Raw genomic sequence first — 16,879 nt, 5'->3', positions numbered from 1 at the left:
ACTGTTTCTACAAGAATATGACTGGTATATTTTGCATCTCTGCATAAGGAACATTAATAAAAACCTATCAGAGACTAAATTGAGCTTTATTTTTTCTCAAGGTTTTCCTGAGTTTCTTAATATTTTAATCAGTGGCACAGCCTTCTGTTCTTTCCCAGTATATTTTGGCACAAGGTGACTAGAAGTATAAGGAACCAGTGCCAGCCTTATTAAGGACTGGCTAATTTGTTTATTTCTCAAGGACCTCATATCTCTGCATGTGTGTTTCTGACTCTCTCCTTTCTCTTTCCCTCTTTCTGTCTCTATCCATCTGTTTCTCCTCTCTCTCTCTCTCTCTCTCTCTCTCTCTCTCTCTCTCTCTCTCTCTCTCACACACACACACACACACACACACACACACACACACTGCATCCTAGCCTCTCTCTGCACAACTGCTCCACTCCCTCTTATCAGATGGCATATATTTTTCTTCTGTATATATTTTGCCAAGGTTTCTGCTTCCTCACTCACCTCACACTTCCTGTGAACCAAGCAGTGGTTGGAATGCTCCCATCCTCTTAACTTGTTTAACTCTCATTCATCTTGACTTCTTTCAGCATCAGCTTCCACTGTTAATTGCCTGTTTCCTAGTTTTTATACCCGAGAAACAGAATTTGATTAACCCAGTTCATTCGTTCATCAGAGATCTCTGGCACTTGACTAGCTGTGACTAGGAGCATGGGGTCTCACAGTAAAGAATTTGGTGCTTAGGGCTGCTCCCTCAGCAGGGGCTGTGGGTAGGGCAGTGGGCAGGAGAAACATGGTGATTGGCAGGTTTAGTGCTTGGAGGCATTACCTTATCCACCAAGGATCTCTTGCCATATTGAACCTCATGCCCACCTGTCATTTTGGCAATTGAGAATCGAAAATTTTTGAGGCGCCATGGATTTTGCCAAACTAAACGTAGAGACTTGTATGAGAAACAGGCTCTAAAGTTTGGAGCAGTGTTTTTGTTGTCAATGTGGAAACTGCACTGCATGTAAATTAATGAATTTAAAAAAAGATAGGGCTCATTGTTTTGGAAATTATTGGTACCATCAGACAGGGCACCTTGCTGACACATGGTGCCCTATTTGCCTTCTCATTAATCAAAAGAACAGAAGAAATTTGCTTTCTAATTAACATGACATAAATATTCATATGGATGACAGGTTTGGTTGTCGTTGTTTTTTTTAACTAAAGCTTTTGCAGCTGGTTAGACTATAAATGCTGTAAATGAGCCAAGAGCAGTATTATAATAAGTGTAGAATAAAGTGGAAAAGTTCCAGATGCGTGAGGAGAGTAAAGCATCAGAAATCTTGGTAACCCCTAAGTTTCATGGGGTTTGGGGTTCTAGGAAATATATGTTGTCTGGTAATAGCCACAGAGGGCTTATCTTCCCAGAAAAGTTGCAAGATGTGTGAGATGAACGAAGGTGACAAAGGAGACAAGAAAGAAAGCAGAACCCTCCAAGAACAAATGAGTAGAGGTCATTAGCATCTGTAGAGACTAGAATTTATGGGTTGGCTGCATTGGCTGTGCAGCTTGAAGCAGGAGCTGCAGCAGTGGTTGGATTGCCCTTCCCTCCTGGACCAACTTAACTACCTTTCACTGAAGAACTCAGATCACACAGCCCTTCCTCAAGGAAGCCTTCCCTCGCCATCCTGTATCCAAACTGGATAAGGACTCCTGCTCTCATAGCTCGCCATTATTTTCCTCTGGAACATTATTACAGTTTGTAATTATATTTCTTGTGAATACTTGATTTCTGTTTCTCCCACTAGTCTTCAAAGTCCATGAGGGCAGAGCCCATGTCTATTTTGCTAATGGTATGCAGTGACTGGCCTAGGATAGGCAGTCAATACATACTTCTGCTAAATGCTTCAGCCATTGCTTCTCAATGGAGATGAGAAGCAGTTAGCAGAAATAGCAATGGATTCATAGTGGTTGCAGCTGCTTGCAGATTTGGATGTAGAAGCCAGAAAAGTGAGCCGTAGATTCCCTGACTGTGGAGGATAATCAAGGCAGACACAAAAGACCAACTGTTAATCTAATTCTGAGACACATGAACTTCAACACCACAGTCCCTTAAGAGAATTACTTTGTTATGCTGTAAGCATCACCCAGAATGTTTCAGTAGTCTGGAGGGCATCCTCTCTGCATAGTTGTTCAAGGCCAGCTAAGGCATTTCTGTGCCCATGTGGTCAGCAACACTGTGCAATAATTTAAGGGACCAAAAAGTATATAGTGCAGTTTGGGATGTATATCAAAAAATCAAAAAGACTGCCATATTTATCAGCTATTTAAGTATTCACAAAGTTAGATTTTCTTGTTTGCCGAAAATCCTATATTGCGGAGGCTTTGCTGTCTGTGGTTTATATTTGCTTTCTCATTTTGTTCTCTGCATGTAAATCATGCTTCTCCAAGATGGTTGCTAGAAGCCATTGACTATCTCAAATTATGTTGGTGTCCTTTTATAAATGTTTCTTGACTAACATTATTTATGACAATGATGCAGTAATGCCAGCTTTTTCTTTTTCATTTCAGCATGTCTTCAAATTAGAACAAGAGGAATATATGAAAGAACAAATTCCATGGACACTCATAGATTTTTATGATAATCAGCCTTGCATTAATCTTATAGAATCTAAACTGGGCATTCTAGATTTGCTGGATGAGGAATGCAGGGTAAGTATGATCTTCTGATGTACTTGGTATATGCAAATTGATACATCAAGGTCAAATGGTAAATGGGTTTAAGCAGAGATTCACTAGTACACCATGAGGTGCCATGGTGGCAACAAGTGGAGGTCACCCTAACTTGCATTCTGAAGGGTCACTAGACCCAAAGAGTTCAAAATACGTTTGAAACCAGGAGAATCTCCCTTCTCATTGGCATTAGATACAACTACTACCAATTTTAGCCACTTTTGTTATTGATATGCTTATATTTGGTACTTTCTGTTCAGTGGTATGGTATAGTTAAAGAAATGCAAGAAATTGTACAAAAGGCATTTTGAATAACAGTTCTAAATATCCATAATTTTAAAATTGACTAGTTGTTCTTTAGTACTGATATATATGGTGGAGAGGGAGTTTTAGCTTTAATATTTGAAGATGCAGCATGCGGAAAGTATATCAGATCCCCAGCTTTACTGCTAACTGAGTTATCCTAGACAAATAACCTATCCTCTCTCTTAGTTGCTCTTTAATTTATATGCCATAAATTACCACTTAACGTAGGTTGATCCTCCTAAGCATCCAGATTTCCTGCAACATTAAGAATGCACAGACAAATACTGTATCTTTTCACGTATATGTAGAATCTAAAAAATAAAACAAACAAGTGAATGTAACAAAACAAAAAGAGCCTCACAGATACTAGAGAACAAACTAGTGGTTACCATTGTGAAGATGGTTAGGGGGAAGGGCAAGATAGGTGAAGGCGGGATTAAGAGGAACAAACTACTAGCTATAAGATAAATAAGAGATACAAGGATGTTATGTACAGCACAGGGAATATAGCCAATATTTTATAATAACTTCACATGGAGTATAATCTATAAAAATATTGAATCACTATATTGTACTGAAACTAATACAATATTATATGTCAACTGTACTTCAGTAAACAAAAAGAATGCATGTAAAGGTGCTCAACCTTGCTTGAAATTAAATAAAATGTAAATCAAAACAGAAATGGGATACTGCTTTTTACCTATCGAATGAGTTTAAATTTGATAATACCAAATTGATATTTTTTTAACGACTTTTTTTTTTTTGCGGTATGCGGGCCTCTCACTGTTGTGGCCTCTCCCGTTGCGGAGCACAAGCTCCGGAAGCGCAGGCTCAGCGGCCATGGCTCATGGGCCCAGCTGCTCCGTGGCATGTGGGATCCTCCCGGACCGGGGCACAAACCCGTGTTCCCTGCATCGGCAGGTGGACTCTCAAGCACTGTGCCACCAGGGAAGCCCCTTAACGATGTTTTTGATGTGGACCATTTTTAAAGTCTTTATTGAATTTGTTACAGTATTGCTTCTGTTTTATGTTTTGATTTTTTGGCCACAAGGCATGTGGGATCTTAGCTCCCCAGCCAGGGATCAAACCCGCACCCCCTACGTTAGAAGGCAAAGTCTCAACCACTGGACCCCCAGGGAAGTCCACCAGATTGACATTTATTGCATATATACTCTTGATGAAGGGCATGAGTTAGTACAACATATTTTTGAGGAAATTTGACAATATTTGTGAAGATTTTAAATACACATACCTTTTGACCCAGCCGTGGAACTGCTGAGAATTTACCGTATGAATATGCTTACAAAAGTATTCAAGCTTTTTGTGTAAAAGGAGCCATTGTGGCAGTTTTCATAATAACAAAAAAATCAGTATCAACCTAGTGGCCATAAATACAAGAATGCTATTGTTAAGAAGAAAAAAAAATGCAAGGAGTTTATAGAATAATCCTATTTGTGTCCATGCCTTTAAAGACAGAAAGATAAAGAAAATGGTGGAAATGGTGAGAGGAGACTATTCTCTATTTTATACCTTTCTGAATTATATAAATGGCCCACTGTGTGCAAATGTTATTTTTATTTAACAAATTTTTAAAAATACATGATAGTCATGATATTTCATCTTTCATCTGTGAGGCTTTTGTTGCTTTAAAAGCATATCGAATATTTATTTGATGACCTCTGGTATAGGCAGGTTGAGTTGCTGAAGGTCTCAGTCATAGCTTTTCATTAGTCATTGGTTTGGGGCCTCTAAGAGAGAAATGTGGAAGGAATGAGTTCCTAAACTGGATGTAAAAGTTGTTAGGAAAGCCAAAACATGGTCTCTTGGTTGATGCATCAGAAGCGTCTCATAACAATTTTCACCTTGTTTTCTCTCTCTTTTTTCCCCTGAATGTAGATGCCTAAAGGCACAGATGACACTTGGGCCCAAAAATTGTACAACACACATTTGAACAAATGTGCGCTCTTTGAGAAGCCCCGTCTATCAAACAAAGCTTTCATCATCCAGCATTTTGCTGACAAAGTAAGGAAGTTTTATTATCTCTTTTCTTTTTGAATACTTAAGCTCAAAGAGGAAAAAAAATCAATAGTCAATAGATAGCATTTTTTTCTTTGCTGAGCTTGCATTCGTTAGCTCCGTTTAGGAAAAGTAAGCTTAAGTGTTGGCTTATTGGTTTTCTCTTTCTTTAACCTAAATGGGATTATATTAAGAAATAAATACATGTTTACAGTCCTCTATCTATAATTCTGAAATCCAAGAAACTCTGAAATCCATGTCTTTTCATAATTCATTTAGTGGCTAAGCCTGATTTTTGACCTGAACTAACATGAGGTTATTTATAGTCTTTATTTACCCCAGTTAGGCTGGATATTTATATATTTCAATGTAGAAATGTTAATATGTTTGATTACAGATTGCTGCCTCAGATTCTGCTAAAAGATTCTGGGTTCTGAAACCCAACGGTTTCAGAATAGAAACTGTGGGCGTGTGTCACCCTCTGTGATTGATTCAGTGCGTCCCTACTAATGAGGCATGCAGACTTGCTGCTTCACACGTTCTGTAGTCTACTCAGAAAATCTGGAGCTATGACACTAGTTTATATTTCCAGGAGGTTGTGGGGTGGCCTTCTGGTAAGCTCCCCATGGTCCCCTTTAGGAACCCTTTAGGAGGGTTTTCCGAGTCTGTCCTGCTCCTAGCTGGAGACCTTGGAATGGCTTCAGGGCCGCCTAACGGTTTTGTGGTACAGGCTGGGGACTCTGAGTGGTAGATGGCTGACGTGTTCTAGAAGCAGGGAGAGTCCATTCTCATGTAGTTCTACTTACCGGATCATATAGCGTTTACCCAGCCTCCATCTACATCCATCGTCGCCACTTCAACTTTCTGCCAGACAGCCATTTGTTCCTTCTGACCCTCTCTCCAGCTTTTATCTCTTCTCTCCCAGAGGAGACTTACCCCTGCGGGACGGTGAGCTAGGTTTGAAGGAAATACAGTGGGTCAGCCTTGGAGGAGCTCTCTTTGGCCTGCATGAGAGAAGAGAACAGCTTCTTATGAGTCTGCTTACACATGAACTGGGATGATCTTAGATCACAGTTAATCAGCACTGCCACTCTTCCCTAGGAAAAACAATATTTGGGGAGTTTTACTCTAGAGTTAACATGCTTCTTACTAAGAATGGTACTAGTTTCTTAGAATAAAACTAATGATAACACTTCACTGAGAGCCCATCACATAGCCTGAGCCTAATAAATATTTTTGTTGTTGATGACAATCATATCTATTCAAAAGTTTATTAGCTAAGGAGATTTTCCCATGTGTTTTCAGGTGGAATACCAGTGTGAAGGCTTTCTGGAAAAGAATAAAGACACTGTTTTCGAAGAACAAATTAAAGTTCTTAAATCAAGCAAGGTAACCATGTATAGGCTTTCTCCAATCAGGATATATTCATTAAAATGTTTCTTATTTAAGCATTAGCTTTTTAACAGTAATAATAATTGTTCTAACAAAATCAGCTTTACTGTTAGTTTTCTATTTATCAATACATGTGTCAGGTCCTGTTTTTTAAATGCCTTACAAGTGTTAACCCACCTAATCCTATGATGAGGTGATATTATCATTACTCCCATTTTACAGATGAGGGAACTGAGGCAGGGAAACTTCATAACTAGTAAGTTTTCAAGCCAAATTATTGATAAAACCCAGGCTGTTGAGCTCAGAGTCTGCACTCTTAACCACTATGCGGTGGTGTTTTATGTGGAATTTTTGCCTCCACGGCAGTTATAGGCTCTCTTGTGCCTTTGTGAGAGACCACGAGAGAAAACATTTTGTTGTTGTTGTTGTTTTTGGCTGTGTCATTTTGAAGGGATACGCTAGAGACATGGCCTTAAGCATTCCATCCAAATAAAAATTGACCTCTGGATCATTGAGTGCAATTTTCAGGTATGGTCCAAAGCACTTTGAAATTATTCTTCTTAGGTATAGATACCAGAAACACTGCTTTCTAGTGGGAGCAGAATATTCCAGATTGCAAAGAACTATGATGGCTCTCTGAGGTTGATCCCAACCTCCACCCTTTGACTCTCTTCAGGAAAGTATGGGGAGGGGAGCACGGCTTACTTTCATCCTGTAGGGAGCAAACCAGAAAGCTGGTTACTTACATTTAATAAAGTAAATATTCAAATATTCAGTGAAAGACTAAAAATATTCATGTGAATTCTTCTGGATTTCTGACCAGCACTTTTTGTTTTTCTGGTTTATTCTAACAAAATCGTTTTAACTTCAATGGAATGTTATATGAACCTTTTTTTTTTTTTTTTTTTTTTTGCTGTACACGGGCCTCTCACTGTCGTGGCCTCTCCGTTGCGGAGCACAGGCTCCGGACGCACAGGCTTAGCGGCCATGGCTCACGGGCCCAGCCGCTCCATGGCATGTGGGATCTTCCCGGACCGGGGCACAAACCCGCGTCCCCTGCATTGGCAGGCGGACTCTCAACCACTGCGCCACCAGGGAAGCCCCTATATGAACATTTTGACTCTTGTTTTTGGAATAAAAACTTTTACTTTCAATTATTTTGATAATAGAAAGATGATGTAAGGACCAAATTCCAGTTTTAACCCTCAGAAAAGAATGAGTCTATAGTCTTAAATGTCTGTAGAAAAAATCATTTTTTCATTTATCCTTTTAAGCCCTGGACATTAACGCTTTATACCTTATAAGAATGATGTATAAGAGAAAATTCTCTCACAGTGCCAATCCCTGATTCAGTTAAAGATTATAAATCATTTTAGTTTATGAATACTGATGAAAACCCTGGAATTCTAGTGTTACTACTCTAAATAATTTAGCTGACACAGAACATTCACAGGTTCTCATTCCCCAGGCACCCATAACCTTTTGTGTCTTTTTTCTGACCTAACTTTTCTGACTGGCTCGTGGCTCCTTAATTTCCAGAAAGTAGCTGTGCATTCTGAGGAATCATTTGGAGTGACTGCCAGTCTATATAGCACTGTTGCAGTTGGGTGGAGGTGGTGTGAGGTTTACATAGCTTAAAGGCCTACACTGCTCCCAGTCAGCAGAAACCCAACCCAAGGGTATGAACTTTATGTTTTAATTTTTCTGCACCTGATAGGAAGCAAGTGTAACCTAGTGTTGATTTGTCCTCTTGGAAGTACTAATTTTAGAAGATCAGTATTTGTGTTATGTGTTTTCAACAGAATTATTTTTGTGGTAATACAGTGTGGGGTTCTGTTTGTGTGTATGTGTTTTGTCTTTTTTTTTTTCTTTCTTTCTTTTTGCAGCTTCTAGCCACTTTAAAAGGAATTAAGGTATAAAAAAACTTAACAGAAGGTGTCTTAATTTATGTTTTCCCACCATAAAGAAATCTGTTGCTACATCAAATAACAAGAAGCACATAAGTAAATTGCAGCTCGATGAAATACTACTAAATTGCAGCTCTACTAAATGTCATTAAAAAGAATTATATCCCCTACTTTCCATGTTGCTAATTGATAAAGGGAAGCACAGTTCATCTACTGAGTTTATGCCTCAAATCTCTCATCTGTAAAATAGAATCATGATAGTATCTACTTTCAGAGGTTGTTATGAAGATTAAATAGGTTGCATTAAGCTCTTAGAGCAGTGCTTCATGTGTAAAAAGCTCTTAGTGAATAATGTTGTTGTTGTTGTTACTGAGATGATTTCCCACATCTTTATGAAGCAGTTACTTGGATTCTTCTGTCTTCTTTAACACTCTTTCCTAGACATATAAGTTCAGTCTGAAGCAATTCAGAGCCCTGTCTTAAGCATAGACAAGATCAAAGAAACAAGATGGAATGTCCAGGCATATCTACCTACTTACATATTTGCCTTTCTGTTTATCTGCCTTTCTCTCTTCAAATGAAGTTGGCCTCCTCAGTCAGTGGGGAATGGCTAAATTTTTCAATGAATGATTTAAGAAAATTGGGGATTTAGCAAGGTAAACAGGTAAATGAGATAGGCAGAGGAGTTAGGTAATAACCACTTAACCAAATATTTAGATGATATCATATCATAAAGTGGTAAGTGCTATAAAGAAAGTAAAACAGGGCTTCCCTGGTGGCGCAGTGGTTGAGAGTCCGCCTGCCGATGCAGGGGACACGGGTTCGTGCCCCGGTCCGGGAAGATCCCACATGCCACGGAGCGGCTGGGCCTGTGAGCCATGGCTGCTGGGCCTGCGCATCCGGAGCCTGTGCACCGCAACGGGAGAGGCCACAGTGGTGAGAGGCCTGTGTGCCGCAAAAAAAAAAAAAAAAAAAAAAAGTAAAACAAGGTACCAAGCTAAAGAGTGACTAAGCTCGGGCAGAGGTGAGGTGCTCCACTAGCCACAGTGGTCAGGAAAGGCCTCTCTGAGGATGTGACATTTGGGCTGTACCCTGAATAATAGGAGACAACTGTGTCAGTGGAAAAGCAAGTGCTGAGAGGAGTGCTGAGACTGTATAAGATGGTTGTGTTTGAGGTCCATAAAGAAGGCCAGTATGACTGGAGCATGGTAGCTGAGTAGGATGGGTAGACAGGGGCCACTTTCTGGAGGGAAGTGTGGTAAAGAGTATAGATTTTATTCCTGTTCCTGTGGAAAGTCTGAACAGTTTTCATATGGGGAATGATATGCTACTGTGTGGAGATATGGTGGGAGGGCTGGGGATAGGGGGGTAGTAATCTAGGGGACAGATAGTGGACTGAGATACTGAAATTATAGCAGTGGAAATGGCTTATAATTTGTGGGTAGAGTTGACTGGTCTTGTTGACGGTTTGAGTATGGAGAGTGAGAGAAGGAGAGAAATTGAAGATGACTTCTATGTTTTGGGCCTGAGATGCTGGATGGATAATGGTGCCACTTACTGAGGTGAAGACTTGTAAAAGATCAGGCTTCAAGAGAAAGAATCAAGAGTTCTGTCTTGGACTCATGGATATGGAGAACAGACTTGTGGCTGCCAAGGGGGAGGGGGTGGGGGGAAGGATGGAGTGGGAGGTTGGGGTTAGCAGCTGTAAGCTACTATACATAGAATGGATAGACAGTGGGGTCTCGCTCTGTATAGCACAGGGAACTATATTCAGTATCCTTTGATAAACCATAATGGAAAAGAATATGGAAAAAAAGAATGTATATATATGTATAACTGAGTTGCTTTGCTGTTCAGTGGAAATTAGCATGACATTGCGGGTCAGCTATGCTTCAATTAAAAAAAAAAAGAGTTTTATCTTGGACATGTTTTGCCTGAGATGGCAATTAGATAGTCAAGTGGACATGTCATATAGGAAGTTGTAAATGAAAGTCAGCAGGTCAAAGGCAAAGTCAGAGTCAGTGATATAAATTTGGTAGTCTTTAGAACTAGATGGCATTTAAAGCAATAGGACTGGATAAGATTGCTTAGGGAGAACAAGTAGGTGAAAAATAGTAAAGTAAGGCATTCCAACTCCTAGAGACTGGCCTGAGGAAGAACCAGGAAAGAAGTCTGAGAAAAATGGCCCACAAGGAAGCAGAAATACTGCCTAAAGAAGAAATTGTAGAGTAGTTTCTAATATGACAATGTGAAATGTTCTCTTTTTTTTTTTAATGAAAACTCAATGTAGAGAATTTTAAATTTATAACTTGTATGAAGAGGAAGACATATATATGCATCTATATGTGTGTATGTGTTCTGAACTCTCAACACTGAGTAGTTTTCTGGTAGATATTGTAGAACTTCAGTTAAATTCTAACACTAGTGGTGAATATGATATTTCAACCCAGCTCTATTAACTATTTCACACAGAAGAGAGAAAAACAAAGTTTAGGTAGGCAGCGCTAATGTAGAGCTAGCAATTTACTTGGAAATGACAGAAGTGTGTCAGATAAATCCTAGAGTCCTTGGCCTATTATCGAATAGCCTTACATCTTAACTCTGTGCTGAGTTTTCAAATCAAATCTATTAGGAACTCTTATTTTTCCCCTTTGTGATACAAGATAATGGTAAAACGTTCCCCTACCCCCACCCCCTGCCCTGCTTTGTAGCTAACCAAGCTATATGTATTCCGTAAAGCAAGGGATACATTCATTTGTGCAGCAAGCAACCATTATTGGTATGTCATGTATAACAATTTGTTATATACATCATGAATTATATCCTAAATTACCCTTATAATTGATAGATACATTATACCAAATGAAATTAATTTTGTTTTTAAATGAAAGAACTCTTAAGAAAATTATTTCTTCTGGAGATATTCTGAGTTTATTAGATAAATAATTGGCTATTGCAGTTACACTTTGACTTATAAGAAGGATTTATTTTATGTATGTGGACTGTTTCACTATTGTAAAGATATGTACATATATCAAAATGTTACTGTCGATTAGTTTGAAGTCTCTTTTGTTCCTTAAAATGTCTTCCAACCACATTAAATTATACTATCCACCCATTTATTAACTACCAGAGCTTTTAATAGACTTTCATTTCCTTAACCTGGTAGAACACAAAATTGATTGCAGGAATTACGCAGTCATGCAAAGCTTACAGGATACGGGCAGGGTTTCCTTTTACTTTTTTTTCCCAATAATGCACATTACTTTCTAAAAATTACTGTTAATTCATGATTTTTTAAAATCTTATTAAATTGTAGAACTAGTTCATGACACCCTTCCTGATGAGATTTTCAGTGATAGTTTTTAGTTGCTACCCACCATTTGAGTTATTGGGTAGACAGATGAAGCATGATGATAAAACATTTGGTGGAACTGATGTAATAAGACTTTCAATTAGTAGGTTGCTCATAAAATAATTATCGTTTAAAACCAGTAAAATGGTTAGAGCGGCCATTTCCTGTGGATTAAGATTTCAAGTCTCAGTGGAGTAGTTTTGATTTTGTTTTCCCCCAAATAAGGTTGTAGAATTACTGCATTTTTTCCATCTATATTTTTGTAGCATTGATGTCACCTCCCTCTCACATTTTTGCCTCCTAACACAGATACTGATTATTTCTGGAATGTGACTCTGAAAGGGGTTACTTAAGGAAGGGAATCACTATGGATTGCAAATCATCATAGTGTTTCTGTGAAGATTTCCAATTGAGTTTGGGTTTAGAGTGTGATTTCCTTTTACTGTTTTTGACTCAGTTTAAGATGCTACCAGAATTATTTCAAGATGACGAGAAGGCCATCAGTCCAAGCTCAGCCACCTCTTCAGGGCGCACGCTCCTTACCCGCACTCCTGCAAAGCCCACCAAAGGCAGACCAGGCCAGGCGGCCAAAGAGCACAAGAAAACGGTGGGGCACCAGGTGAGTTCAGGGAGCCGCTGCTGCAGTGCTACTTCCCCTCTGGCTCAGCTGGAGCCTCAGGTCTTCCTTTGTCAGCCTCCCAGGTGGGGTCCTCAGGTGAGGAGAGGCTGGAGCTTTCACTGTGAGAACACAGAACACTGTCCACTCATACTTCTCCCCTCCTAACATAGACCCGTAACTCTGCTTAAGCGTTTCCCAAAATAATTTTCTCTACATTTTAATTCTTCCAGTACATATCCTCCCTCACAAACCACTGCTGCCTTTGTTTTGTTCTCTGGCTGTTTCCTCTCTGGATTTGTACAGCTCCTTCAGCCCAGGAACCGTGCCTTCTGCTTTCTTTGATGTTTTATGCACCAGGGGACTGGGAAACATGACACACGTGCTTAGTGCCTGAACTAGGGCTGGGGGCTTTGGGCAGGAGGCTGAGTGCTAGTCAGCTTGTTTTCCTGAGCAGATAGGAAGCAGGGCCTGGCACAGGTCCACAGCCCCCAGTATGATCCCATGTCCCTAAAGGTAACCCCACCCTGGCTGTACTCTTCCATCCTCTGCCCCCCCCATTTCCTATACACTTTTAAGTCATCTGCTACTTGTTTCAGTATCATACAGCAAAATTCCTACTGTACATGATTAAATGACCTTAATATCTTTAAAGCAAGCTTATATTTTTAGTCAAAGTTTTAAGTGTACAACAGAAAGCTACAGAAATCTATATTAAAAGGGTGGGTGGAAGAATGAACTCTAATGTAATGATGATAATGATGTGTGATAATGATGTGTCTAAGTAGGTTCATCAACTGTAACACATGTACTGCTGTGGTGGAGAATGTAGAGGCCATGCCTGTGCCAGGGTAGGGGGTATGGGGGACATCTCTGTACCTTCTGTTTGATTTTGCTGTGAACCTCAAACTGCTCTAAGAAAATAAAGTCTGTTTTAAAGAGGCAGGGGCAGTGGTGGTGGTGGGAGGAGCGAGAATATCTGTTTAGCAGAGTGAGCATGTAAATGGTAGGGTTTAAGCAAATTTGAACCAAAAACCCTAGCAGCTCCACTGTTGAGGGCTGGTCAGGTTCACAGGTGGCAAAGTCATCTCCACTAGTGTCATTTGAAGAAAATTTTCAGTTGTTTTATGTCATCTTTGACAAAACCTTGATGCCCCTTTCTGCTCTTTTTCATGCAGTTCCGAAACTCCCTTCACCTGCTTATGGAGACCCTGAATGCCACTACCCCTCACTACGTGCGCTGTATTAAGCCTAACGACTTCAAGTTCCCATTCACGTAAGTATTTCTCAACTGCTGAATTTAAAGTATCCATATCTCATAAGGATTGCCAAACCAGCAGCAGAGAAAAAATACTTAGGTAAACCTTCATGTCTTGTAGAGGGAAACAACTAGTTAATAGAACTTTTTCCGTTTTTGTTCCCTTTTAAGAACGTGAAAACAGGGAATTCCCTGGTGGTCCAGTGGTTAGGACCCCACACTTCCACTGCCAGGGACCCGGGTTCCATCCTTGGTCGGATCAGGGAACTAAGATCCCACAAAGCCTCATGACGTGGCCAAAAAAAAAAAAAATGTGAGAACAAATTAGTAGTTGGCCTTCTGATGAGTTTAAAAGTTGAGATCAACCACACATTTCTAGTACTATTTTCTATTTGTAATTTACTTCATTTCAAGATCTTTTTGGTTAACTTGGACGTTAGTTAAAACCAGAGCTGGGTGAGATAAGGTTGCTTTGGCAAAGGCTCACAATCATCCCTGCTACTTTTCAACTGTTGAAACTATCAGAGAATGTCTACTTTTACCAAACATCTTGTCCTGTGTCAAATACCATTTGCGAGAGGAAGTTTTTTCCAAAACGGAAATATTTCTCTAATTTTGAAAGTAATGCGTGCACATTATAAAAACAATTTTCAGGAAATGTAAAGTGGTGTAAAAATAAATGAAAGAGCATTTCATTATACCCAGAGAGATAAAAAGTATTAACTGGCATAGATCCTTCTTGATCATTCCTTTCCCGCTATATGTGTGAGTGTGTGTGTGTGTGTGTGTGTGTGTGTGAGAGAGAGAGAGAGAGAGAGAGAGAGAGAGAGAGAGAGAGAGAAAGAGAGAGAGAGATTAATAAAATGGAAGGGATCATGCTGTAATTGTTGTTTTGTATCTGCTTTCAACTTATGAGTGTTTTCCGTGTTAGTAAATACAAATCCACATCATCATTTTAATGGCTACATCATATCCCATTATATACACATAACACCATTCTTTTAAATTATTCCCTATTGATGGCCATTTGGGTTATTCCTATGGCTATGATAAACATCTTTTGCCAAACATTTTTATATATTTGCCTGATTATCTCCTTAGAATAATGTATTTCTAGAAGTGGAATTTGTGGGTCAGAGATTAGGCACACTTACCAAAGGCTGTAATAACTCCCACTCCGCAGTGTGTGCGTGCTCCTTTACCTACACCCATCCAGCCTTGCCCTTGGAGAGTCGGCCTTAGACTGCAGGGCACTTCTCAAAGACTGTTGTATTCTTCTCATTGCCAAGAAGCCCTTTCTGGAGGAAGTGAGAAGCTGGAAGAAGCTGCCACGCCCTGGGTGACTTTCCTGGACAGCCCTAGAGGCCATTACCTTCTGTCAGCCAACCGCATCTCCCATCACCAATAAAACACTTGAGAAGATAGCGCAGCAGAAGCCTCGGATAGGTCACTCAGGGCTTAACTGGGGAGTAAGAGGAATCATCATCCCGTAAGAAGCAGGCCTTGCTACTTCTTCTTTTAGTGTCAATTTAACATTAAGGTGCCGTTTATCTAGAGTGAAATACACATAAGATATAATATAAAATATTTTTCACTGACGTGGACACTATTAATGCTTAGTATGTATACACTGAGTTGAATAGCTTTTAGAACACCAATAATTTTTTAAAAATACCTGAATGGGGCATATTTAATTTGTTCTTGTTAGAGAAATCTCCAGGGCTGGCCAGTCTTTATTCCAGGGGAGCTCTGCATGGTGAACTAAAGAGTTGTGAGAACAGCTAGTCAGGCCAATGCATGTAATGAGCATGGCACAGTGCAGAGGAGTTTGGGCTTTTTAATATGTTTAATGGCATTTCTTATAAGTTTGTGGTATGTATTTTTACTGCTAATGGTCTCTTCCCCTCTCTTACATGGAGTTTTCCATTCTGATCACTGTTCCAACTTTTGAATTTTTTTTTTCTAATTTATCCATTTGGCTCTTTACAAAAGAATCCAGTCTCTGGACTGAGGAAAGTAATTTGTGGCTAGAGCCACGCTTCTTTGTGTATTAATGATTTCCATTTTTACACATAGGTTTGATGAGAAGAGGGCAGTACAGCAGCTGAGAGCGTGTGGTGTCCTGGAAACCATCCGAATCAGCGCAGCAGGTTTCCCCTCTCGGTGGGCTTGACATTTTTCAAATATAAGGGATCCTAAAGGGGGAGGTTCCTGCTTCTTTAAATAAGCTGACATGAATTTCTTTTTATAGGTGGACTTACCAAGAATTTTTCAGCCGCTACCGTGTCCTAATGAAGCAAAAAGATGTGCTAAGTGAGAGAAAACAAACATGCAAGAATGTTTTAGAGAAACTGATAAAGGTAAGAAAGATTTTTCACTTACCTTTATCGGAACAGATGTTTGCCAAAGGCCTTGTGATTGTAACCTGTGAATGTCCTAGGAATATCCATATACTACTAATCCGGGTTATTCAGGGGTGGAAAGGTGGAGAGGCACACTGTCTTGGAGGTCAAGGCTCCCTATCTTTACGATGGAAGGACTAGTAAAGATGATGGTCCAGTATCAAGATACAGGATGGTGAGGCCTGGACCCAGACTTGAGACACATTCTTTTTATTTATTTATTTATTTATTTTGCGGTACGCGGGCCTCTCACTGTTGTGGCCTCTCCCGTTGCGGAGCACAGGCTCTGGACGCGCGGGCTCAGTGACCATGGCTCACGGGCCCAGCCGCTCCGCGGCATGTGGGGTCTTCCCAGACCGGAACACAAACCCGTGTCCCCTGCATCGGCAGGCGGACTCTCAACCACTGCGCCACCAGGGAAGCCCCCAAGTACTAAATTTTTATTGAAAATTACTTATGACAGACACCAGGCCAGATGCTGTGTGATTAAGAAAAATAAGTCTTGTCCTCAGGTGACATAGTGTGTCTTGGAAATTAATGCATTTTAAAGATAAGTATAATATACCTTAGTGTCTGTCAAATGCTGAGTGACTGAGACAAGAAATCAACGGAAGACAAAGCCACATCTGCTGTGGGAAGGAGGAACTATTTCATGGAAGACATGTATTTTGAGTCAGGCCCTGAAGAGTGGGTAAGATTGTATAAAGTGGAAGGAGACTATCCTAATAGGGAGCAAGGAGCAGAAAAGCATAGTTTTCTCAGAAAGCAGTTAGAGTCGGATTTTTGTTTTTGCTTTTGCAGTAAAAAAAAATGGTGCATGGGACAGTAGGGAATTGGTTAGGAAATGTGGGTTGGTGTTTGAAGAGACTTGCATACCAAGCTAAGGCGTTCACAGAC

The 16,879-nt window shown here is 40.0% G+C and overlaps 1 protein-coding gene across 2 annotated transcripts in view; it reads left to right on the top strand.

Annotated features, from left to right (window-relative positions):
• The window catches only part of MYO5A (myosin VA), a 118,574-nt gene that overhangs the window by 35,185 nt on the left and 66,510 nt on the right, over positions 1-16,879 (top strand). For both annotated transcript variants that reach the window (XM_060150150.1, XM_060150141.1), the window contains exons 10-16: positions 2,566-2,706; positions 4,933-5,058; positions 6,358-6,441; positions 12,164-12,325; positions 13,501-13,598; positions 15,657-15,743; positions 15,832-15,940. In XM_060150150.1, coding sequence (XP_060006133.1) covers positions 2,566-2,706; positions 4,933-5,058; positions 6,358-6,441; positions 12,164-12,325; positions 13,501-13,598; positions 15,657-15,743; positions 15,832-15,940 — 807 coding nt within the window. The remainder of the gene's footprint in view (positions 1-2,565; positions 2,707-4,932; positions 5,059-6,357; positions 6,442-12,163; positions 12,326-13,500; positions 13,599-15,656; positions 15,744-15,831; positions 15,941-16,879) is intronic.

Source organism: Lagenorhynchus albirostris, chromosome 1 (genome assembly GCF_949774975.1).
Source record: "Lagenorhynchus albirostris chromosome 1, mLagAlb1.1, whole genome shotgun sequence".
Classification (NCBI taxonomy): domain Eukaryota; kingdom Metazoa; phylum Chordata; class Mammalia; order Artiodactyla; family Delphinidae; genus Lagenorhynchus; species Lagenorhynchus albirostris.
Note: the sequence above shows the minus strand (reverse complement) of the source record. Positions and strands in the feature narration are given on the sequence as shown.